Source organism: Phaseolus vulgaris, chromosome 3 (assembly GCF_000499845.2).
Source record: "Phaseolus vulgaris cultivar G19833 chromosome 3, P. vulgaris v2.0, whole genome shotgun sequence".
Classification (NCBI taxonomy): Eukaryota; Viridiplantae; Streptophyta; class Magnoliopsida; order Fabales; family Fabaceae; genus Phaseolus; species Phaseolus vulgaris.
In genome coordinates, this window is record NC_023757.2 from 8,507,031 (window position 1) to 8,531,841 (window position 24,811).

Sequence of the window (24,811 nt, forward strand, 5' to 3'; positions counted from 1 at the left end):
AGAAATGAATGTGTTGGCTGATAAATTCTTCACTAAATTCAAGTATTTACTTATAAAATATTTATATGCAAAATATAAGAATTTTTCAAAGACTTACTTATGTAAAAAATCAATTATAAGATGTATAAGTTAACCCACTCAACATTTACTCAATAAATATTTTTTCTGTTGTGAAGGGAAAGGGCAATCTTAATTATATTAATAGCTGAAAAAGATCGTTGTAGAAACGATTGTGAAAATAACAGTAATAATTCTATATACAACTAAATTTAGAGAAAAAAAATTTAATCAAATTAAATTAGCTATTATTTTAGACATTAACAAATTATTAGTATATATATAAAATAATTTCTATTATTAATAAAAAATTATAAAATAATTTTTAAATTGATATCTATATTAACTATCAAAGTTTTAGTTACATATGTTTTATATTTTATATTAGTTTTTAAGAGATTAATAGAAACTAATTTAGAATATAAAATAGTTAGTAGTTAAAACTTTGATAACTAATAGTTAGATACCAATTTAGAAACTATTTTATAAAATTTTATTAATAATAAAAACTATTTTTATACTAATACTTATTTTAGTTTATAAAAAATTCTCTAATTTAGTCAATATAATAATTAGTTATTTACTCTTTAAAATTAGTTTTTTTTTTAAATAATATGTTTTGTAGTTTTATTTTACTGTAATAACATTTGATCATAAACTTTTTATATGGGAAGACATTGGCTCACATTATCAAAGTACCTAAATTACATCTTATTTATACAATCTTAAATTAGATTAGTTGTAGGTAAAATATTTGTTAATAATTGAAAAATGTTACCTAAACTATTAATTTTACCGTACTATGATTTAAGTTTTCATTCAGTTGTGGTAATGAGTTGAAAATATTAATTTTTTTTATCATGCTCTTTTGTAATATCATTTTATTAATGAAAAACATTGAACATTTTATAACTTATTGAAAAATTGTTTATAATTAAAAAATGTCAAGTTAAATGAAGAATGATTAATTTTACCGTGCTATGATTTAATTTCTCATTTGGTTGTGTTAAAAGTCCATTACATCATTAAAAATATTTTTTTAAATAATACTCTATTGTAATACAAAATCGAGATAAATGATGTAAATTTTTTACACCATATAAGAATGTAACAAATTTTATCTCTTTTCAGAAACAGAAAGAGAGTAGAAAGAGAAGAAACATGAAGGAGAAGAAAAATTTTATACATTAAGCAAAATGACACTTATACACCCATAATTAAAGTTTGTATATAAAGAAAACGAAAAATAGGGGCTCACGATGATAGTCTAACAAACAGGTGTAACCATCTAAGAGGACCATTGGACTATCTAGTCAGAACCACTAGACAGTCAAAAATGACAATCTAACATGGTTACTATACTATATGTCAGAATCATCTAAAAAGGTCATGAGACAGTCAAACAAGACCGTCTAGGAAAAACTGAGCCACTAGACAATGATCGTCTAGTTTGACTAAAAAAACACAAGACAAATGAAAAAACAAAAAAAAATAAAAAATACAAAAAGGTCAAATATTTTATCAACCCCCATTTGGGAATAAATATTCTTCATTCCCAACTTGGAATGAATGTCTTTGAAGATGGTTTGAGAAAGCAGTTTAGCAAATATATCTGCAACTTGCATGGAAGATGAGATAGGAACTAGATCAAACCAACATTGAGTTTTTCACGAACAATGTGGCAGTCAATTTCTATATGTTTTATACTCTCATGAATCACTTGATTTGAGACAATCTCGATGGTAGAATCGTTGTCACACTATAAAATGATCGGTTAAGTACAAAGAACCTTAAGATCTCAAAGAAGATAGGTAATCCACTAAATTTCACATGTAGTGGGTGTAAGGATAAGATATTCAACCTCATAAGAACTTCTAGAAATGATTTGTTTCTTTTTGTACTTCCAGGAGATAAGGGACTCACCTAAGTATACATAGAAACTAGTAATCTACTTTCGTTTTTCGTGGTAAGTGGCCCAATTAGAGTCACTGTAGGCTTTTAATTGGATAAAATTATTGATGTGAAAGAAAATACAAATCCAGGAGCATTTTTCAGGTATTTAAGAATGTAGAAGGCGACTTATTTGTGGTTTATGGTAGGAGTTTAGGAAAGCTGACTGAGATTGTTAACATAAAAGGCAATATTTGGTCTAGTATTTGTGAGATATATCAATCCTCCAATGAGTCTGCTATAAGAGGATGATTCTTCTTCATTTAATTTTATTCCTTTGACAACTGCTAGACGAGAAGAATGGACCATGTGAGTTGGCATAGGAGCACAATCCAACATTCCAGTTTCTTGAAGGAGATCCAAAGTGTATTTCCTTTGACTTAGATGTAGACCATTTTTTTTTCGTACGACTTCAAGACCAAGAAAATAGGTGAGATCACCTAAATTCTTGATTCTAAACTATTAATCAAACAAAAAGGTTATATGATTAATCTCCAGAGAATTATTTCGTGAGTAATATGTCATCCACATATACAAGAAGAATAATAGTAGTGGTGCCACCATGTTTCAAGAATAGAGCATGATTAGTAGAGGACGAAGTGTAATTGTGTGAAAGTAAAAAATTAGATAATTTTGCATACCATTGGCTTCCAACCTGTCCCAATCCATAAAGGGATATCTGAAGTTTAAAGACATTGTTATTACTTGGAACAACAAGACATGGGAGAGGCTTCTTGTAAACTTCTTCAAGAATACTCCTGTGTAAAAAGGCATTATTGACATCTAGTTACTTGGGGATCTAGTCATTGATAGTAGGAAGAGCCAACATGAGGCAAAAAGTAGTTAACTTGGCTATTGGAAAAAAAGGTGTCCACGGAATCTAGGTCTTCCAATTGAGTGTACCACATCATATTTATGTTTGACCTTATAGACCCAACGATAGACAATAAAAAATTTCCCTTGAGGGAGAGAAGTAACTACTCAAGTTTGATTTGTTCTAAGGCTTATAACTCCTATTTCATGGATTGTGTCCAACAAGCATGTTTGGAAGCTTTCCCGTAAATTTTCGGTTCAACATGTGTGGATATAGACAAAATAATGCTTCTAAAAGAAGATAAAACATTATAAGAAAGAAAATATTTATGGGGTATTTAGAGCTCATAATGTTTGTAGTTTGAAAGTCTTCAAGATATGTTGGTGGTCTTCTATAGCGAGTAGATTGTCTAGGAGGCATGACAGAAGGTTCAGGGACAATCGAAGTATCATCAAGAGTTTTAACCTCCAAATTATCATGAATATTACCATCATATATCTTAGGTTGCAAAATAAAATGATCATAGTTGGGGTCATAATTTTGGGGAATATGTAAAAATAGATTGTTGTGGTTCTCATATGTGTTAGTTTTCAAGTGATATGGAAATTGATTTTCATAAGAGATTACATTTTGAGATCTTAATTTTGTGAGTTTTAAGATTAAGAAAAAAAATAACTTTTAGTGTGTGATTGAAAATCAAGAAAAACACAAGGAACAACACAATTATCAAGCTTTTTTTTGTTAGCAGTGATAGTACTGGAATATCACAAACAACCAAAAACACATAAAATTAAAATTTCACACATTTTGCCATAAAATTTTTCATATGGTGAAATATTGTTAAGAAAATGAGTGGAAATATAGTTTATTAAGAAAGTGGCATGTATATTCATTAAACAAAACAACTTACACAGAGAGAATTAAAGTTTTGTATATAAAAGAAACAAAATATAGGAAATCGAGATAGATAATCTAACATATAAAACTGTGTAATTGTCTAATAGGACCATCTTAAAGAGTTATTAGACAATCTGTCAAGATCGTCTAAAAAGGTCATTAGATGGTCAAACCTTGAACCATTAAACAGTGATGTCTAGTCTAAACAAAAAAACACAAGATAATAGAAAAAATATAAAAAGGTGGGATATTTTATCATACTCCATCATTTTATTATAGTAAAACATTGAAAATTTAATAACACTCATTAATTTTTTTTTTTAAATATATAAATTTTATCTTTATTATTGTTTCATATTATACCTTCTTATTATAACTTTTACTAATCTTATAGTTAAACATATCACTAATCTACACACTTATTTATATATATTAACATAACAAGTTATTACATAATACAAAATCTATTATTATTACAAAAAAATTAAAAACAGGGTCCGGCCCCTGCCAATTCAGATAGTTCTGTCTCTCAAGAGGGCATATGGGACATAAAAATATGATATAATAAAACTATAATGAAAATTATAAATTCAAAATGATGAAAACTAAAATAAAAGCATTAATTTTAATTAAAACATAAGTTAATTTAAAAATTCAACATTAATACTGTAATTTATATATATTCATATAAAAAGTACAAGATATGCATGATAAAAAAATACATAAGGTCACCTGAAAAGTGTAACGTGAGTTGCAACAATTATCAATTATTTATATATGTACTTGCAAGTCACAAGAAAAAACCACCCACATGTTCACTTATTATTAATTGTGTTAATTTTGATTTATTTTTATCATATTTATATCAGTGGTGATAAAAGTCAGAAAAGGCATAATTTAGATGTGACAAGGAAGATGATAGAGAGAGAGAGAGGCGAAAAAGGAGTACCACAAGGTTCTTAGCCGTCTTTTGTGTTGATGTGCTCGTGAACTATAAACCCTTCTCGTGAACTTCATCTTCATTACCTTTGCTTCTCATCCATTATTTCTCAATATATTTCAACCACCAACTATGGGATAAACATTTTCATGCTTTCAACCATAATATGTTCCAAACAAATACTACTTTTATAACCCATATTAAATTATTAAATTACTTTTCAAATTAATCAACTCAATTTATCTAATATCGAGTTAGGTTTAGGATGCCATAATCTCTAACTCATTTTATATTATTATTTATATAAAATAAATTTAAAAAAAATATAACGTATATATACATATATATATATATAACGTATTAAGTTGAACCGAGTTGTAAAATTTTTAACTAATCATAAAATAAATTGAATTAATTAGTTTTTTTATCAACAATAAACAATGAATAAATGTGGGTCACTTAAGGGGTGGTCCAACCCATATACAAAACACACAACCAATAACCTATTTCTCACGACACATCCCCACCACCGTCTAAAAAACCACTACTTAAAGACCAACAAGAAAACGCCTACAACACTCCCTCTTACTCCCAACAAAAACTCATGACATCATCTCCATACAAGCCAAATGGTCAATACACCAAGTAGAGAAAGAAAAAAACGTATCCTGCGATTTGAAAGTAATCCAAGACCAAATTTTCAGTTGCATCAAGTCAAGTACTTCCAAAACATCTATAACACCCCATCAAATATTACTCTGTTTCTATGCTTCCAAATCTCATTGACAACTGCGATCCAGATCGCCCCCAAACCCCATTTACTGATGCGGTCGCATTAGAAATCCTAAACCGGGAAAAATTAGTATTTTTAGTTTTAGTTTAATTAGTATTTTTAGTTTAACCTGTAATGAAATACAATATACACCCTAATGAGACAAACTGTACTTTATTCAATTAATTTGTTTGATTGCTAATTTATATATATATATATATATATATATATATATATATATATATATAATCAATTTCATAGTGCAACACACCAATAATTGAATAGAATGGAAAATTCAATTTAGATATGTAAATGTTGTAATTTTAAGTTTCGTAATATCGTTTATTTTTAAGACTAATTTAATATTATATTAGTAATTATTTTACTTTTAAACTATAATATTTATAAGTACTCAATCACTTTTTTGTGTGTTTTATGAACTAAATCATTTATTCATTCCTGCATAGTCTATTATCGCGCTCATAAATGGTATTAGATATTTTAATATTTTAAGTAGTTATAACTTAATTTTGTTAAACATTATTGAAATTTAGTACAACTTGCTCGTATTCTTCTAACAAAAATATGTCCTTTAATTGAATATAATACACGTATTTATAATAAACTTTTGTCTCTTATTGTTTCGTTGATACAAATTTGTTTAATTATGCATCTATGAGTATAGAGTAATATTGATTAGATACTGTGCAACTAGTTAATGGTAGGGTCACGTTGTCGTTTTCTATCCTAATTAATGCACAATTATTTCTAATGAAGAAAATTAGAATCTACCAACTTTTTGTTTTTAATTTTGTTGCGTCACATAATTTTTTGATATGGAAAAGACCTATAATGTGACAAATTGGGCGGCTTTGTACAATTTCTATTCAGTTTTTATAAGGTAATAATGTAATTAATCCTTTTCCATTGTTTTTACTCACTATTTTTTTTTTATTGTAACAATAAATATTTTTCATTCCTTATTTTTTTCCTTTTCCAGTTTTCACTTTTCATCACCCAACCTCACTTTTAGTTTTATAGTTTAAAATATGTTATTTATATTTCAATCAACTAGTTAAATTCATGTTAAGAAGAAAATGGTAAAGAAGATGGTGCTAAAAACATGGTATGCAATTTGAATAACTAAACAAAAATTAGCATTGCATTTCCATGATCTTGTTAAAACAGCATATACATAGATGTGGAAAGTCCATGCATGATGCATCATATCATTCTTCATAAAGATGAAAATGTGATCATGATTTTCTTAAAAGGAAACCGAAGGAATTGCTTCATTATAACAACAATTCGAGTCCTCATTCCCTAAACAATGAATGCAAAAGTTTGTGACACAGTTGAGCCATTTGTAGCTCTTTGGTTGACGAATCTTTCTAGAATTTGAAGAGTAACTAAATCGTTTTTGTTTTGGAAAAACTAGATATGATTTGATGAGTGTATTAATTAAGCAATGCAGAGGCAATCCGAGTTGAAAACAAGGCATTGGAGATTTGTGATTGTTGTTGGTGATGGTGTGATGTTATAGTTTGTGGTGCATGTGAGTTTTTAGTTGGAAGAAAGGCCCGTTTGTCCATGTGAATGATCTTAAAATATTTATTAAACGAATAAAGAAGAAGTAGAAACAAAAGTGTTTTGTCCCCATCGGTTTGTCTGTATCCGAATAGGTATTGGTGTTCATCATCGATTACAAAAAGCTATTTTAGCAATATATATTCACGGATCACTTTGAGCCCCAAAAGCTTTTTGCTTTCTCAATAATTTCATAGAGGGAAATCTAATCTGTTAATTCTTGGCCTCTAATGCAGCTGCATGACCCTTATCCCACGGCTCAAAATGTGACACTCTCACACACTGACAATAACTTCATTTTGGCTATCATTACTCTGCACTATGCACATCCATGTGCCCTTTTAGTTTTTGCTTCCGTGGAATGTTCATTGTGTTACTTTAGATCAGAGCTTCCATAATAAGTAAGCTATGACATGAAAGATGTTCTGCACTTATGCAGCACAAAGGGTAATGCCGTACGTTTTCAAGAACCTTCACTACAATGCCTTCTTTTAATAACAAAGCTTCTAACAAAAAAGATGGTATCATTGTTTAATCAATATGTATATATTCCTTTCTCACTGTTAACTGTATTGGTTTTTGTCCTGTTGAACAACATTTCTTGCATAATCATGGATACGACACTTACCTACCATACCAGTTTGAATTGTTCTGTGCATCCTTTCAATGCAAAGTTGTTCAAAACCATACGTGTACCTACATCACTGATTTAAACCTTGTTATAATGAGCTGTGCTTATAAAAAGAAAAAAGTAGGGGACCATGAGTTTTAGACTCTTGGTGTGATATACAAATAATAACCAAAATCTTATGTTAAAAAGAGAAAACAAGTAGGTAACATTTTTCATTGTTTGGTTTTATGAGGAATTACTAGTCCATGTTCAAATATTCGGAACCTAAAGAATTTAGATTTATACTTTTGCATTTTAGCTCATGAGTTTTTGCTTTCCTGCTACCTGGACAAAGCTGTGCTTACTAAGTGCACAGAAAATAAAGTGGTCCAAAAGCCAGAGAGGAGTGCCCTAATGTATTCTGAAAAACTAAACAGCATTCATCTGTTAGACAACAGATACACAAAACTGGACCCTTAATTTTCACATGGAATATTGATCTTTTGTCTCTGCAGCCAGATCTATCCAATCTGATCCTAAGTGAAGATGCTAAGATCCCAAATTGATGAGCATCTAATTGAAAACCCATGTGGCAGGGACCATCATGGACATTTCATATGTCTCATCAGTCTAATGCTTTGAGCTTCTGCTGCTCAGTTTTAAGTTGAAAACTAAGCCATAAGACAAACTTTTTATTGGGAAACTGAGAAGCCAAGGGCAGGGTTTTAAAGCCTAAGATAAGGGCAGGTACACATGTCAGCAAATGGGTGCAGTATGGACAAAATGGTGTGAAATTAAAATTATTTTCTGAAAGTAAAAGTGATTCAAGGTGTATCCAAATACAAGGCCATTCATCTGGTGTCACTGGTAATATTGATTTTATTGCTCAACTCAATAATGTATAAGATCAAAGAACCTAGATTAGGAGGGTGGTCCTAATATCTATAGGTTTGAGATGTGTTGATGAATTGTGAGGGCAGTTACCATTAAGTCATCTCATCTTGGTTTGGAATGTGTACCAGCTTGGCTTGGAATCTTTGGTTAAGCCTGAACTCCTTGTTTCCTAGCCCATATGATGTGATGACCAAAAAATAGAAAGACATTGTGGATCTTGATGATCATTACACTAGCTTTGTGATGTGTGATTCCCTTAAAAAGACTATTAAAACTCTAAATAATTTAAGACATCTTCAATTCGGGTCAAAAAGTCTTCAAATTAACTAATGCATTGTTCAAGTTATCTAAATGGTGACAATATTATTCAACATGTAAGGATTTGTTTGGAAAACTTCTTTAAAATCACTAGTAGGAGGGATAGATAAGTGAAAAAATGAAATAACTTTTTTGAAAAACTAATATCAGTACATGCATAATTTAATTTATAGAACTTTGCTCATATAGTTTATTTTTCTAAATTTTTGTTTTTAATCTGTGCATAAATTAATCTTAGCTTGTTGAGAAGTTAAGTTTAGCTTATTAAGAAAGTCTCTGTTTTTTTTTTCTCTATTATAGAACATGAAGAAGTTTGTGCAAACAATTCTTAAGAGTAATGCATTGGTACAAATTACTCACATGTTTTGCCTTTATACATTAAAATAATAACATGTAATTTTGGTTCACAGCCTATAATTAAGTCTTTTAAACGTTTTTCAGATTATTAAAAGGAGCCATGAAATTTGAGTGAGATTAGTAGTGCGAGTATATGTTCTCCACAATTAAGAGAAACATAGCCTCCTTACCAACTTTACTAAGTCTTCCTCCATACTCTACTCTAACTCTCTATTTGGCAGTTTCATACTCAACAATATATTCAGTCTTAGCTTATGAAAAGAAAAAAAAAAACCAACCTGTATACTTTACCGGCTTAACCTTACAATCGGCTAAAGAAAGATATCAAACTATAGAGATACTAGTACAAAATGATGAAAAAAATACTCTTTATTAAGTGCGGCTTTGCGCTCAAACGCATTCGTAAAAAACGCGGTGACATTTTTTAAATTAATTTGATTTACAAATGCGGTTATTTGAATAACCGCACTTGTAAATCAAACACTTTTATTTACGAGTGCGGCTATACAAATAACCGCATTTGTAAATCTTTTTTTACCCTAAAATTTGAAGTGCACGACACCACTTTCATATTTTCTTCTCCACTTTGCCTTTTGTTTTCACGGTTCCTGCACTCGCGTACGCTTGCAGTTCATCTCTTCTTCTGCATCTTCATTAATTTGTGCCATTGTAAGTTTCTTGAATCGCTTTCTTCCTCCGCATCTTCACTACGTATAATTGTTTTTTGTTTTCCTTATATTTGTTTTTTCTCCTTGCATTGTGGTCGAACTGTTCCATTGGCATTCTCATCTCCATCACTGCTTCGTTGCTCTGCCACCGCTTCCGCTGTCGCCGTCGTTGCTGGCGCTCCCCTGCCACTCTTCACCATCAACGTTGGTTCATACACAAGGTTAGTGTTCTGTTTTAAATTTTTTGAATTTTTCTTTAATATTTTGAATTTTTTTTTTTATGTATTATAATTTGTATATTATTTATAAATAATATGTACATTGTGGGTTACATTTGAACATATTTATTATTATTTTTTTAATTTACTGAAGCATATACAAGTGCGACTAAAAGAAATAGTCGCACTTGTAAATGGTATTTATAAATGTGGCTATATAGCAGCATTTGTATCTCTTCGATTTACAAGTGCGTGTTGATCAAATGCGGCTATATAGCTGCATTTATATATTCAAAATAGCTGCACTCGTTGTGTGTTTCCGCACCAGTGAGAAGTTTGTACTGGTCCTAGTCTTTTCAGCTCGAAGATTGAGACATTATTTTAGAAGTTTCAACATAGTTGTTCGTATCGACTATCCTATTAAGCAAGTCCTTCAAAAACCTGAGCTCGCAAGTAGAATGACAATCTAATCAGTTGAATTGTCCGAGTTCAGGCTTAATTTCGAAGGTTGAAGATCAATGAAGGCATAATTTTTGGTTGACTTCATTGTTGAACATCCCCAATGTGGAGAAAAAATATGAATGATGGACCTTGAACGTTGATGGTTCATCTAACAAAAAGGGCATCGAAGTTGAAATCATACTTGAAGGGTCAGATCAAATCACACTTGAGCAAGCTATTCGTTTCAACTTTGAGACATCTAACAACCAAGCCAAGTATGAAGCCATAATTGTCGGTTTTAAAGTTAGCACATGAAATGAGAGTAAAATAACTCAGATGCCATAGTGATTCTCAACTGGTAACAAGTTATATCAACGAGGAGTATCAAGCTAAGGAGTACCTCACTGCATTGTTATTGATAATTGCGACAATTCATAAACAAGGGCTATGAGCATTTATTACAACAACTCGATATCAAACATCGAGTTATAATTTGTCGAGCATTCCCAAACAAATGGACAAGTTGAAGGCTCCAACAAAGTGATATTAAATGAATTAAAAAAGAAGCTCGACCATTGCACCCCAGTTGACCACAAAGAAAACTCCTTTTCGCTTGACACATGGAGCAGATGTCATGATTCTTGTCGAGCTTGGAGAAGACAAGTTTATTGTGATCATGAAAATGACGTTAACCTCTAAGCCGAGCTCGACATAATACAAGAGGTACGCCAAGAAGCTCATGAGAGGAAGCCCCTAAACTTAAAGTCGCTCAATGAAAATACAATACCTGTCATTTAACTTCAATTCATTAAAACTAACACAAGTGAATACAATTACTTCGTTTGAAGAATGAAACACTGTAGAAGAAGGCCCATGCTTATTTAGAAGCGATTTTGATGAACATGATATTAAAACCCTATGTTTATGAAGAGATTTTTAGTCGTTACTTTAATCAAATTTTATGAAATGCTTAAATTAATAAATAATGATGACTATAGGATAACTTAACAACACTATTTAGGAAAAATTAACAAAGCTTGGCAAAAGACTATAGTGTTCCATTTTAGAGTTACCAACAACTTAATTAATCCAAATATTAAACTAAAGAAGATAAAAATAATAAATTATAACCTATATTTTACTAGTAAAATAATTTAGTTTACAATACTTCAAAAAGGACATTTAACATCAATTATTTATTAATATTTATATCGATTTTAGACTCGATGTAGATGCCACCAAGATAATATATTTGATTATCTTTACATAAATCAATGTAAAATCGAGAAATGTTACAACATTTGTGACCAAAACCAACATGATATGTGTCCCTACAAGAAAAATTGAGTTGATTTGAGGACATATGACGACCAACCCAAGAAGAAAGCAAGAGAGATTCAACTAAGTCTTGGGAGAAGAGAAGCATGGAGCTAGAAGTCTCACATCACTTGCAACATAGCCACTTTAATTTATTTTGGGGCGTTAGTTCCCATCTTTGGCAGCCCTAATGTAGCTTAAGTCACACCTTTTTTGTAGCTTAGGTGTAAGGAGAGCTACACATCTAATTGATTCATATATATGTTCCATGTATTCCATGTTCATATTTATTGTTAATTGATTCATTTCTTTTGTTCCTATTTCTTGAATCAATTACATGTGTTTAGGATTCCATAACATATTATATCTTGTATTTCTTTACTTGTTATAGGTTCGATCAAATGCTTAAGTAGCTTAGCTTTCATTTTTCTAATCTTCCAAGTTGTTTAAAGTCATATTTAGTTCCATTATATGTTCTTCATTCCATTAGAAGTAGTCCTAAAATTTTTTGAACAAATTTTAAACACTAAAACATGAAAATTGAAACCTTTCTTGGATTTTTTCTTCATAGTTTGAGTTTTTACTTTTCTATTATATCATTAGCATGTGTTTAATTGAACTTAAATTGATTGTTGTAGGACAAGATATACTTTTTTTTCTTTTCCTTGATTTTTTTTATTGAATCATTTGCTTAGAATATTTGAATACAATTGCTTGTTGATCTTTGGAATTTGAACTGGAGAATTTCTTTTAGTTGCTTCTTTAATTGAAATTAAGAAAAAAAATGTCTCATAAAAAAAGGGAAAATAAAGAAAAGAAATAACAAGTGTCAATATATATATGAAAAAAAATCAAGAAGAAAAAGCAACTCTAGCAAAAAAAAATTATACTCTTTAATACAAACTTGTTTACATTTAGTTAGTCTTGTAGTCTTGTGACTTTACTTGTGTTGTGAGCATCTTAAAGTGTAAAAGTTGTTTAGTTTCAATTTAAATTTGTTGTTTATGTTTTCAATTGTCTTTTTATTCAACTTGTATTTTATTTTACTTTTGTACTTAAATCACTAAAAAAAATATATAGTATTATCAACAAATTTGTATTGATGGAATAAATTTTTTCAAAAAATATGATTTATTGGCGGATTAGAATTTTTCATAGATAATTTTAATGTTACCAACCAATATTTGTTTGCGGGTATATGTCGTAGATAATTTTGACAAGATCGACATATATTTTTGTTGGAAATAGTTTCATTATACAAAATTCACCAATAAAGTTGTATAAATCTTTTGATTGTATTATCGATGAATATAATCATTGGTAGGTCTAATTTATAAAGATTTCATCAGTAAATCTAAAAGTAAAAGTTGTATATTTATTTTTTGATATTTGTCAATGTGTTAGTTTGAAAAAATTCCATAAAAAATCATAATTTTATGGTTAATTCACGACTTGTCTTCTTCTATCAAAATAGAGCCAAAATTGAAAATACCCTAATTTCCAAATTGAAGAATCCTAGTAACAACGATGCACAAACCAATAATATAAACAAGACTCTCGTCTTTCTTTCTTCACAATCCACCCCTTCCTACATAAAGAAGCGCATTCGCTTCTCTTTGGCAAGTGTTTTTTTTTCTCCTTTCAATCTCTCATTGTTTTCTCAAATCTATATCTATTATCTTCTCTATCGTTTCTACATTCTCTTCTGCATTGAATTAATTGATTTAATTATTCTTTTTGTTTTATTTACTTGATTTTCTATTTCTATTGAATTTGTTTGATGAACTTACGTTTTCCTTTATGGATTTCTTTTGTTTGTGATTGGAGTTTGCAATGTTTATTGTATGCGTTCGTTTAAATATTTTGCATGTGTGAATATTGTTATTGTAAATTTATGGAAACAAGAAAAATTAGGGTATGTTATATGGTGACATTTTGCATATGCACTCTACTGATGAAATATTTCGCTGATAAGTCGTTTGCCTAAAATTATTGATGCATCGACAATCGTTAGTAAAACATATTTTGTAGTTAGTAATTATCAACAAATATAATTTTTTTGTCCATAAAATTTACTAACAATTGTTTTACTGACGAATTTTGGCCCGTCAATATTTTGTTGAAAAAATATTACAATCAAAACTTTACCATTATTGATAAATTTTAACCGTCACTAATAGCATTTTTTCTTGTAGTGTATCTAGAGATATTCATCATATTTCTATTTGTAGTGCCTACTTCTAAAAGTTGCTTTAATTTTTCGCTTTTCTTTCTCTTTGAAATTCAGTGTATTGTCAAACACTCTTTTCTAATTGAGTTTTATTTTTCATCTTCATACTCTTGATTCAAAAAGCTTAAATTTAATGTTTGTTTATTGAGAACTCATCTCTTTTAAGTTATGTTTGGATTGGGAAGAGTATTTGTGGGGAGGGGAGGAGTGAATTTGAGAGGATGTGTGGGGTTGTTTGGATTGAGGGATGTTAGAGTAGATTTGTGAGGATGATTTATTGAAGTTTGTGAGTGATGTGACAGTTGGGAGATAATTTAGAAATTTTTTTAAAAGTGTAAAATGTAAGTTTACAAATTTTCTCTTGTTATTAAAAAATATTTAAATAATGAATTATGATTTTTTTTTAGTTTTGAGTTAATTATTTTTTTAATATATAATATCCATAATTGTCAATATTTTTTAATGAAAAATTAAAAAATGTAATACAAAATTATTTTTTATTTAATTGAAATAATATTATTAAATATATTAAAATTTATGAAAATAATAATTAGTATTATATACATTTTTTGTTTTATATAACTATTTGGTATTATAATTTTATTTTATTATTTTCATTATTTATAATTATATGTTGTTATTAATAATTAAATATTTTTGTTACATAAATTTATGTACTATTTAATATATTAATTTTGTATATTGTATAAATATAATTATATTAATAATAAATAATTAATATTATTACTAGTTTGAATAATTAATATATTTTTAAAGTAATGTTCAATTTAAATATAGTGGTACAATAAAATATATATAACTGTGTAGTGAGTACAGGGAGAATATGTGAGTAAACTCATTGAAGCTTATGTGACACCTTCTACAATCTCTCCATATCATAAAGGAATCGAAAATGAAGTCCTTCCTCTTCCCCATCCGCCCCAGTCTCTCTTAATCAATAGAACCAAACATCCTTCCCACCCATGTCATCAGTTGAACCAAACACAACATTAAGGTAACATATTAGGTCTTCTGCGCTTTTGCCTTATTTTTAATGTTATTGTATTTCTCGCTGGTGTTTGGTTGGGCGAAGATAACACCTCTTTTATGAGATGAATCTTTGCTAAAGGATTCGTCTTTGAGCATAGAAAGCAACTCTCTTAGTCCAACAAAACTAGGGTGAAAAAAAAAAGGTAGCATATTAGGTGTTGTTGAAGAATTGGAGGGAGCAACTCTTTAAGTAATCTCAAGTAATAAGAGAAAGCTTATAAAGAATGAAAAGACTTGTTATTTAGAGTACCAAAAAAATCACAAACAATTTCATTAAATAATCTCTACAACGTTGTTGTGGGGATTTTTTCCGTCTCTCTTTTCGAATTTTGTTACAATTTCCTTTGTTACGTACTATTTCCATCACAATATTCTTTTTTTTTCTATTTTTTGTTGTTATCTTTGCAAGTTTAACTTGCGGTCATAATGAATATGTTTGATCAAACTCTTTCCACATTGCTAAAATCTTTAGCTAATAGTTACAAAACAACTATTTCTACATAACAACCCAAACTTAATAGCTGATAAAAAAAAAAAAACCAAACGTTATAATTTGATTGTAACTTGACTCATCCAACCTTTTTCATGGGACAATTGATGCTACCTATAACACAATCATATTATTTAAATATTAAAGGTAATGTTATTATAATGATTTGCAATCTTATTTCTAATTTGAATAAAAAATTAATTAAAAATTATTCCAAATTCAATTAGGTATACATACATGTTTTTTTTTAAAATATAAATAAATTTAATTTTACCAACATAGTGTTGTTGTAGTGACAATCTCATAATGGACAACAACGGTAATTTCACGAGAATTCAAAGTAGACGACAATGGCGACAAAGAGATGATAGTGTGACAATAACTCTCAACAACTTACTTGATAACTACCATGACAACAATGGTGACTCTGGATGGTGGAAAAGAAACTTTGAAGAGAGAAAAAAATGTAATATTATTAAGTGAAGAGGGCAAGTGAAAAAAAAAAGCAAGTTAAGTGTGGTAGTGATAAAGGTACACATTATTTTTTACATTTTAAAAACAAAAACATGTTGGATGTAAAATCTAAATTAAAAATAATTACATTGCTTCTAACCGATGTAATATGTTTAGTGTTACACATTTTACATCTATTAATATACCAATCAATGTAATATCTTCCTCCCATATTAAAAAACTTTCATTGCAATTTTCATTTACAAAAGTTACGAATATATCTATTTCTAGATGAAAAGTAGAGATTTCACACAAGTTTATCTAAAAGACTTTTTAATTTAATTAAATAAACTAATAAATCAATTTAAATAAACACAATTAGTTATATATATATATATATATATATATAAAAGATAATTTCTTAGATTCATCTCCAATGTCATATTCCGAATTATAAATATAAGACTTAAATTTTATTAGACTTTTTCGTTAGATATGCTTATATGACATATAATTTATGACACTAAAATTTTAAAAATAAAATAATATTATAGGATTCATAAAAAATAAGTTAAAATCTCATATAATAATCGGGAAAATAAAAATACCCATAGAATAGAAATGGTCCCCAAAAGAATGTCAAGGCACATATTTTGTTATAAAATAAAAGCAAAATGAATCTTCTTTGGGACAACGTGGGAATTTAAAAAGTTGAAGTTTTGAAACACTAGCAACAACACATTCTATTAGTATCATCATTTTGCTATGATAGATGCGATTGTCTTATAAGAACCAACTGAAAGAATCAACTTTATTCTGAGGGTGGCACCAACCCTTGGTCTAGTTGTTTATGGCGTTGGAAAAGCAAGCAATAAAGCCATACAACAGAGGTAGTGAAGAAATAATTTCACCTTTGTTCTTTTCCCGTTTCAATGTATCTTTTGTCCCAATCGATTGTTTTGGATGGTCTTTGGACCACACTGTCAGCACCTTGCACTTGCAGGCATTTAAACTGTTCTGCAGAATTCATGTGTCTGTCGCTTTGCGTGACTGGAAATCAGTAATAGATATAGTATGAGGCTTATTAATTATGTCATGAAGCGTAGAGCATCTTCTCAAAATTCATTTGAAGAGAAACTCAAATAGTAGTAATGATTGGAAGTGGTAAAACTAAACTAGTTTTTGCATCTTTAAATCAGAGAAAAGACAGAGTTCTCTATAATTGGACTTAGTCCTACACAGTCCCATGATAGTTCAATGCAATTGGAGAATGTCAAAGAAGAAGATTGTTACTTACTACCATCGTCAACATAAAAACTATGAAGGTTGCAAACTTTTTTGTGGAAGGTCTAATTTCTCCAAGTACCAAGAAAAAATTCAGAACATGTTAATGAAGAGTAGTGACAAATTCCAAACAAGACCAGTCCATAGAGCATCACTAAGCGAACATAACACTGTTAAAATAAAATCTCAATCAATATTATAAATTGGATGTCTCTTTTGTTTGGAATCAATTTTGTTGTAATGTCTAATTATTTAATAACCAATACATCCCTTGATTTGTCTATGATCTCACCTCAAGCCTCCTCCACATATACTACTGCTACGTGACATAAAACAAGCCTCTTAGGTACCCCATTTGATATAAAATTATAATAATAAGAGGGTTACAGTATAATGCATCTTTAGAGGTTCATATGAAAGTTATAGTTCAGTGTGACGAATATCCTCCTCCATAGTTGATTCTGCAACTTGAGAGATTTTGTCGGTGGAACTAAGGCAATCAGCAGAAGGGTGCACCACCCCATAGGGAAAGCCTTGAGCTGAGTGACAATATGTTTCAACTGTGCCATCTTGTTTGTCTAAGTCCACGTTGCTAAGGACTAGATTGCTGCACGGGGTTGTGTCACTGCAGTCAAATTTAATGGCCTTAGCACTCATTGTAGTGCCACTAATGTTCTGGTACATCACCTCGCTTATCTCCACAGCTGATGTCTATACAAAGAGTTCATAATATAATAAGATCATCGTTAGAAGATCATTTTAGGTATATGCCACTCAATTCGTTGGATTACTCTACTCCATAATTCATTTTAGAGATAAAATAATCATGTCATAATAAAAGCTTAAGTGTGTAATTTATGAAAATTAAGTAAGAGGCTTGAAAGAGAAAACTGGTAGACTGTACCTGGTTCTGACAACTAGATGGTGAATCACAGTAAAATTGGTCTATAATAATGGGGTTGGATATATTTTCTACTCTCACATTCTGAAAACGCACCCCTCGAACATATCCAGAACCTCCCTATGTGACAGCAAAAACATATATTAGTTTATGAAACAAATGTATCATTTATAATAATATTACTAAATTAATATTTGATTATTATCAGCTTTATTTTTGGTTACATTACAATAAAATAATAATTTCCATCACATTATACAAATATCACATAATTTGCCCATTTGGTATTGTAAAGAGTCGATGTGATTAACAGACGTCTTGAAGGAAAAGTATAATATTTAGAATTCAAAATATAGCTTTAGCATTAAATGAAAATAAGTAAGTCTAAAATGTTAATTATTTTTAAAAAATTATTCAATTTTTTTAAATAATTATAATGGGTAATTAATTAAAATCTACGCGTAAACAAGGACAATGTATTACGAATGTAGCATTAAAAAATGATTGCATAAAAACCAAAACCAAAATATTGTTGAAAGATTAAATCAATTTTATCATGATTGAGACCTGCCAAGTCTTAATTCTGAGACCATTGGTAGTCTCCCTAAGAACTGCTGTATCCAAAATCACTTTGGTGACGATGCCGGTTGAGTTGTCTTTACCAAGACTTCCAATACTGAAAAATAAAGAGTTAGAAAAAGGTAAAAAACTACTTTAATCAGAAAAGTGTTCCAGAAACAGATACACTTTTACTTTCACTTTGATTGGATCAAAGAAAGAAAAGAAAAGAAAATTAACGTAACCGATTAAATTAATGAAGTCATCATGTATGTTTCATGTAAGTAATGCTTGTCCAAGAGACAAGGGAAAAGCGAAATGATAGATAGAAAAAATTTCATCAAAAGGTTGTGACAATTTTGTGGAGGAAGTTATGGTATAGGTACGAACAACCAAACTATATAAATTTTAATGTACCAAACAAAGAGTGGCGTGTAATTTTAAATTAAATGGGGGCATGAAGAATAGATGATACCTGATTCCATGTCCTGGTCCACAATAAATTCTCTTCATTTTGATATTAGAGCTAGCATTGACAATTGATATGCAGTCATCCCCTGAATATAGTGCGTGTGATTATGATGAAAGGGCAAAAGCACAACTGGTCAGTATTCTTCTTTTTTAATTTGTATTTCAATGGCAGAAATCTAAGCACAAGAGTAAAGTTCACTTTTTTTTTCTTTATTCTTTTTGTGTGTTCAAAATATCTTTTTCCAAGTTAGCTACTGTGTTTCTTTGTTTCAAAGTCTGTTAAGGGTAAACCATACTATTGTTTCTATAGTTCAGCAAAATGGAACTTTAAGCTGAGGAAGAACACCAAGTTCAGAACCTGTTCCGATTTTACTGTCTTGGATTATGACATTTGTTGATTCACTAATATGAATTCCATCAGTGTTTGGACTGTCTCCAGGTGCTGACACTTTAACTCCATTAATTCTAACAGAATCACATCGTGATATGGTAAAATGCATCTGTTGGCTATTCTGGATTGTCAGTCCTTTCACCCTTATGGATGTACTTGTATCAATTGTAAATGCCTGCAATGACCCTCTCAAAGTTAAACTACTTTATTATTTGATGATCTTGATTTCACATCTTGCAAAACCTTCTATTTGAAAATAGAAGACAGGAAAGGTTAAGAGACTGGTTCTTACTGTTGGTGCACCTTTGCATGGCTGTTGCAAAAAATAGGAGGAAAATCAGAAAGTTATCATTAAGTTTTCACAAACTGTAAAATAATCAAGACCACATTTTGCGAAAATTACATTTGACTTGTTCTTTTTGCAAGATGCTGCCCACCATTTACTTCCTGAGCCATCAATGACTCCAGAACCTTGAAAAACAGCTTTATCCAATTTGGAAAAATCAAGCCAAACCCGTGGCAGTTTTGGATCCCAGTTCTTAGGCTCATCTGGGGCAACCAATGTACCATCAATCTGGAAATGCAGATACTACGTCAATAATCACAGGACAATTACTAAATCTATATATTTGTGTTTGATCACCTGGATGATGAGCTTGTCTGCACAAGGCCCTTTGAATCTTGTTGCATTGACTAGGTAACGGCGACCTTGAGGAATTAGCAAAACAGATTTTGGAGTAGAGCATGCAACTCCCCATGCTTTTTGCAAAGCCTGATAATCATGAAAAGAGAATGGACAAAACATTATTACAGAATGATTTTGTCTGGTCTGCGATGATGCCTGACCTGATTGATTAGCTCAGCAGAACAATTTGTCTCTGTTCGACGTTGTCAAATGAATGAAAGTGCTTCTTGAGCAAAACAGAAGAGTAAAAATAATGATATGCATTTGGAAGCCTTGGTATATAATATATATCTCAACAACAATAATGAAAGAAGTTACCTCAGTATCATCAGATTCTCCATCACCAGCAGCACCAAAGCTATCAATATTAACAAGAACTTTACCACCATGCTCGCTTCTCCATGAAGGGATGTCAGAAAGTTCTACCTCAGTTTCTTCTTCTATGTCTATGGAGTCCAAGCTTTTAAGTTCTTCAAGCATGCCAATGCTGTCATACATCATGCTTCCTGCAACTCCATGAACTGCAATGAGCAAAGCCAGTAAAGAAACAAAGAAAAATTTGTCCATGTTTTGCTCCTGTTGGTTGTATTGCAAGGATTGGTTGATTTGATTAATGCGAATGAATACTTTGGTTATAATTTATACGCGTAGATTAGCTCTGAAAAATGAAGGATTTGGGGTGGCTTTATGGCTTGGCTTGAAAGTGGATGAACGTGCAACATTTTCTACATGCCCACGCTTAAAGTACAAGGAAAAATATTTTTGTAGTATTTTGCTTTACTCATCAACCAGTTACAAAAGTCACAAGTAATATTCACCGTTGCACTATCTCCACTTTGCCGCCCTGAAAGAGAAGTGAATGACATATAATTCAAGATTCTTTTTGCATATTCCACTGTCTCCAATTGCACCAGTATAAACGCATAATAACATGCGGAACATAAAAGGGGGAAAATATTTTTCTATTTTTGGAAGCTGCCAGTTAGTTACACTAAACATGGGAGCAAATACCGACCCTCATTTTTCTGGCATACTCACACCAAGAACTCCTCCCAAAGGAAACCTTTCCCTTAGATTGTAGGATGGCCCAAATAGACAATACCTTACTATCTCAGGAAACATCTCCATCAGCTCAGCAAATTGACATGATTATTTTATCGTGTGTGAATAATGGGTCTAAAATGCTTCATCAATTCAGGAACGCTATTTTCCCGTCACTGTCTTATCTCAATTAAACTATGACCAATCTCCCTAGTCATCTTCCTTGCTAGAGCAACTTCTCTGATTTGCCTTGACTCGTCAAATTTCCCTATTTCTGCATAAAAATTTGAAGCTTGCAACCACACTGCAGGGTCACCTGGATCTAGCTCAAGTAAGACTTGTGCTGCTCTTGTTCCAACCTCTTCATTCTTGTGGACCCTGCAACTTCTAAGCAAAGAGCTCCACATAAAAGAGTCTCTTTTTCCTGGTGCCCGTAGCAGCAACTCTTCAGCTTCATAGAGAAGTCCCGCGCGGCATAAGAGATCCACCATGCATGAAAAATGGCGACGGTCTGGATTGACCCCATGAAGAGCTTTCATCGACTCAAAAACTACCCTTCCTTCCTCAACTAGTCCTGTGTAGTTACAACCACTTAGAGCACATAAGAAGGTAACTTTATCTGGCCTTAGTCTCCTCTCAATCATAGCCTGAAGCACTGCAATTCCTTCCTTTCCCATTCCATTTCGAGCATACGCATTGATCATGGATGTGAAGCAAATAGCACTTGGAGAAGGAAGACTCTCGAAAATTCGACGAGTAAGATCCACATGCCCGCTTCTTGAATATGCATCCATGAGGGAACAGGCAACTGCAGCATGTCCTCCGAGTCCAGATTTTAATGCATAACAATGCAGTGACTGGGAACTCGTAAAACTTGCTAAAGCCGACACTGACAATGCCTTCAATGTGGTTGATATGGTTACTTCATCCGGCACAAGACCCTCATCGACCATCAAACCAAGCAATTCAACCATGTCCTCAACGGCTTCACAATGAGACAAAGAGGACATCAATGAGTTGAAACACTCCAACGTTCTCTTGGGAAGGCATTCAAATACAGCCACAGAACCCTCAATGTCTCTGCACTTTCCATACATATCAATCAAAGCAGACTGAACATGCACACTCCCTTCATCAAAACCCATCTTCATTACAAGACAATGTACCTGCTTCCCGAAACAAAGCTCTCCACTTCTACTGCACAAATTCAAAAACCCCACCAAAGAACGAATTGATGGCCTTCGCCCCCACAATTGCATGACACTAAACACCTCAAAAGCCTCACGCAGCAAACTGTTTTCAGCATAAACAGAAACCAACGAGTTCCACGAAATAACATTCGCATTTTCTATGGCCTCAAAACACTTCCTTGCACCAACCAAACACCCACACGCAGAGTAAAAATCCACCAAAGCATTGGCAACAAAAACGTTCGATTCCACCAAACCCACCTTCCAAACACACCCATGAATCGTCTTTCCTTCATGCAACCGTCTCTGCTTACAACACTCCCAAAGCAAATAACAAAACGTAACCCCATTTGGCTCCACACCTTCAAAACGCATCCGAGAGTAAAACCCTAACAAGTCTTCCACTTTCACACGAAGCAGCTCACACAACCCACGCAGCATCACATTCCAGACAGCCAAATTTCGTTCTGGCAACTCATCAAACAATTCCAGTGCCACCCGACTTAGCCCCATACGCGTGTAAAACCCAACAAGTGCACCACCAACGAACACGTTGCATGAAAACCCAAGCTTGACCACCCTGCAATGCACCTGAACACCCTCTCTGAAAAAAGCGGCGTTGGTGCAAACCGCTACAACAGAGGAGAACGTGGTCGAGCTTTCTCCTATTCCAAGCGAACCCATTTCGGCGTAGAAACGAAGAGCGTATTCTGGTTGCTCGCGGAGCCCGGAAATTATCAAGTTGTAGGTGACAGTGTCACGCAGTAGCATGCTGTGGAACAGTGGAAGTGCAGCGTTGAGGTCCCTGCGTTTTATGAGAGCGTGGAGTTCGCGGTTCTTTAGGTAGAGAGAATCAGTGAGAAGAAACGTGTGTGGAACAGTTGTTATGGCTCTGAGGAAGGAGAGGAATTGAGGCTTTTGCATCCAATACTGACACCACGCTTTAGCCAGCATTGCGAGTCACAGATGGAAAATTTTGTGAAGGAACAGGACCACGACCACGACCACGACCATGAATCTCTCACGACATGCACTTTGCAATTTGAAGATTCTAATCTTTATGTAAAAATTAAATATGTAAATTGAAATTAACTATGAGAACTTCAACCAGTAGCCACCCAATCAAATGGAAAATATTTTCACAACAACTAAGCAAACATGATAACTCCTATTAATAATAAAATATTTAATTAAAACACATAATAAATTACTCGATAAAAATAATAAAATAATTGTAAAGTAATTATACAAGATCACATGGTTCATCGTCTATCATCACTTCCATCGACTTCCAATATTTGAAGATTATAAAGATTCACATTCAAGATCTTTCATTTTTCCTGTAATTTAAAAGTATGTATTTTCATTTTTTAATATTACAGGAACACAGTGTATCCATATTTTTAAATATTTTTTATCATAAAAAATACACATATACATGCACGGTATATTAAAAATTAAAATACACAAATATGTCAAATATTAAAATATTAAAATACATATAAATTTATGGTAAAATTAAACAATATCAACATCTATGTTTCCGTTAATAATAATAATTAGTTAATTATTGAAATTAGAGATTAAAGAAATAACAAATAACATAATTATTTCCTATTCTAAACTTGATTTTTTTTATACAGTATTTTAATGTTCATTTGTTAGAATAAACCTATTGGAGGGAAATAAAGAAATTATTTATTTTAAAAATAAATTGTATTTTTAAAATAATTAATTATAAATATATAAATTGTAAGATAATTACTTTCTGTACAAATAATTATATTATAGTTATTAATGAAAGAGATATACAAAACTATTTATAATATGTAGGCCTTTTCAGATTTTTAATATTTATGAATATAATTATCAATAATATTTATATATATTAATTATAAATTATTAATTATTAATTTTTTAAGAAAAATAAATACGGTATAAGAGTTTTTTTTATTAAAGTGAATTAAATATATCAATTATAATATTTTATTATTTAAATGTTATAATTTAAAATTAATCTTAAAATATGATGACTAAATATACAAAACAACACTTCAATATTATTTAAAAAAAAAATTCCACGCAGACGTTGTACTCCTCTTCGAGGAAAGAGACTTGGCGCAACTCTTCTTTAGCTTCAAGTCTTGGCTCGACCGTTTGGGGATCTAGGTACACTAAAGCAACTATGTGCTCTCTGCGTACTGGTTGAGCTTCTCTTCGAGGGAAC

The 24,811-nt window shown here is 31.1% G+C and overlaps 2 protein-coding genes across 2 annotated transcripts; both read right to left on the reverse strand.

Moving 5' to 3' along the window:
* Positions 1-17,520: 17,520 nt before the first annotated feature.
* Positions 17,521-20,990, reverse strand: LOC137806557 (probable polygalacturonase At1g80170). The gene is made up of 9 exons (XM_068606752.1): positions 20,672-20,990; positions 20,312-20,440; positions 20,072-20,242; positions 19,961-19,981; positions 19,636-19,843; positions 19,282-19,363; positions 18,816-18,924; positions 18,252-18,368; positions 17,521-18,058 (listed from the first exon to the last, which is right to left on the reverse strand). Exons 1-9 carry the CDS (start codon positions 20,918-20,920, stop codon positions 17,768-17,770), a joined length of 1,377 nt encoding a protein of 458 aa, XP_068462853.1. The 5' UTR covers positions 20,921-20,990; the 3' UTR covers positions 17,521-17,767.
* Positions 20,991-21,567: 577 nt separating this feature from the next.
* Positions 21,568-23,538, reverse strand: LOC137806556 (putative pentatricopeptide repeat-containing protein At3g05240). Its single transcript, XM_068606751.1, has one exon. It carries the CDS (start codon positions 23,536-23,538, stop codon positions 21,568-21,570), a length of 1,971 nt encoding a protein of 656 aa, XP_068462852.1.
* Positions 23,539-24,811: the final 1,273 nt, after the last annotated feature.

What these genes read in the sequence shown, in the direction of transcription:
- LOC137806556 (XM_068606751.1), bottom strand. Translation starts at nt 23,538, where the DNA reads ATGCTGGCTAAAGCGTGGTGTCAGTATTGGATGCAAAAGCCTCAATTC.
- LOC137806557 (XM_068606752.1), bottom strand. Translation starts at nt 20,920, where the DNA reads ATGGACAAATTTTTCTTTGTTTCTTTACTGGCTTTGCTCATTGCAGTT. An exon ending in GCAAAAAGAACAAGTCAAAT is followed by an intron (nt 19,982 to 20,071) that starts GTAATTTTCGCA and finishes TTTTTGCAACAG; the next exon opens with CCATGCAAAGGTGCACCAAC. An exon ending in GGACCAGGACATGGAATCAG is followed by an intron (nt 18,925 to 19,281) that starts GTATCATCTATT and finishes TTTATTTTTCAG; the next exon opens with TATTGGAAGTCTTGGTAAAG.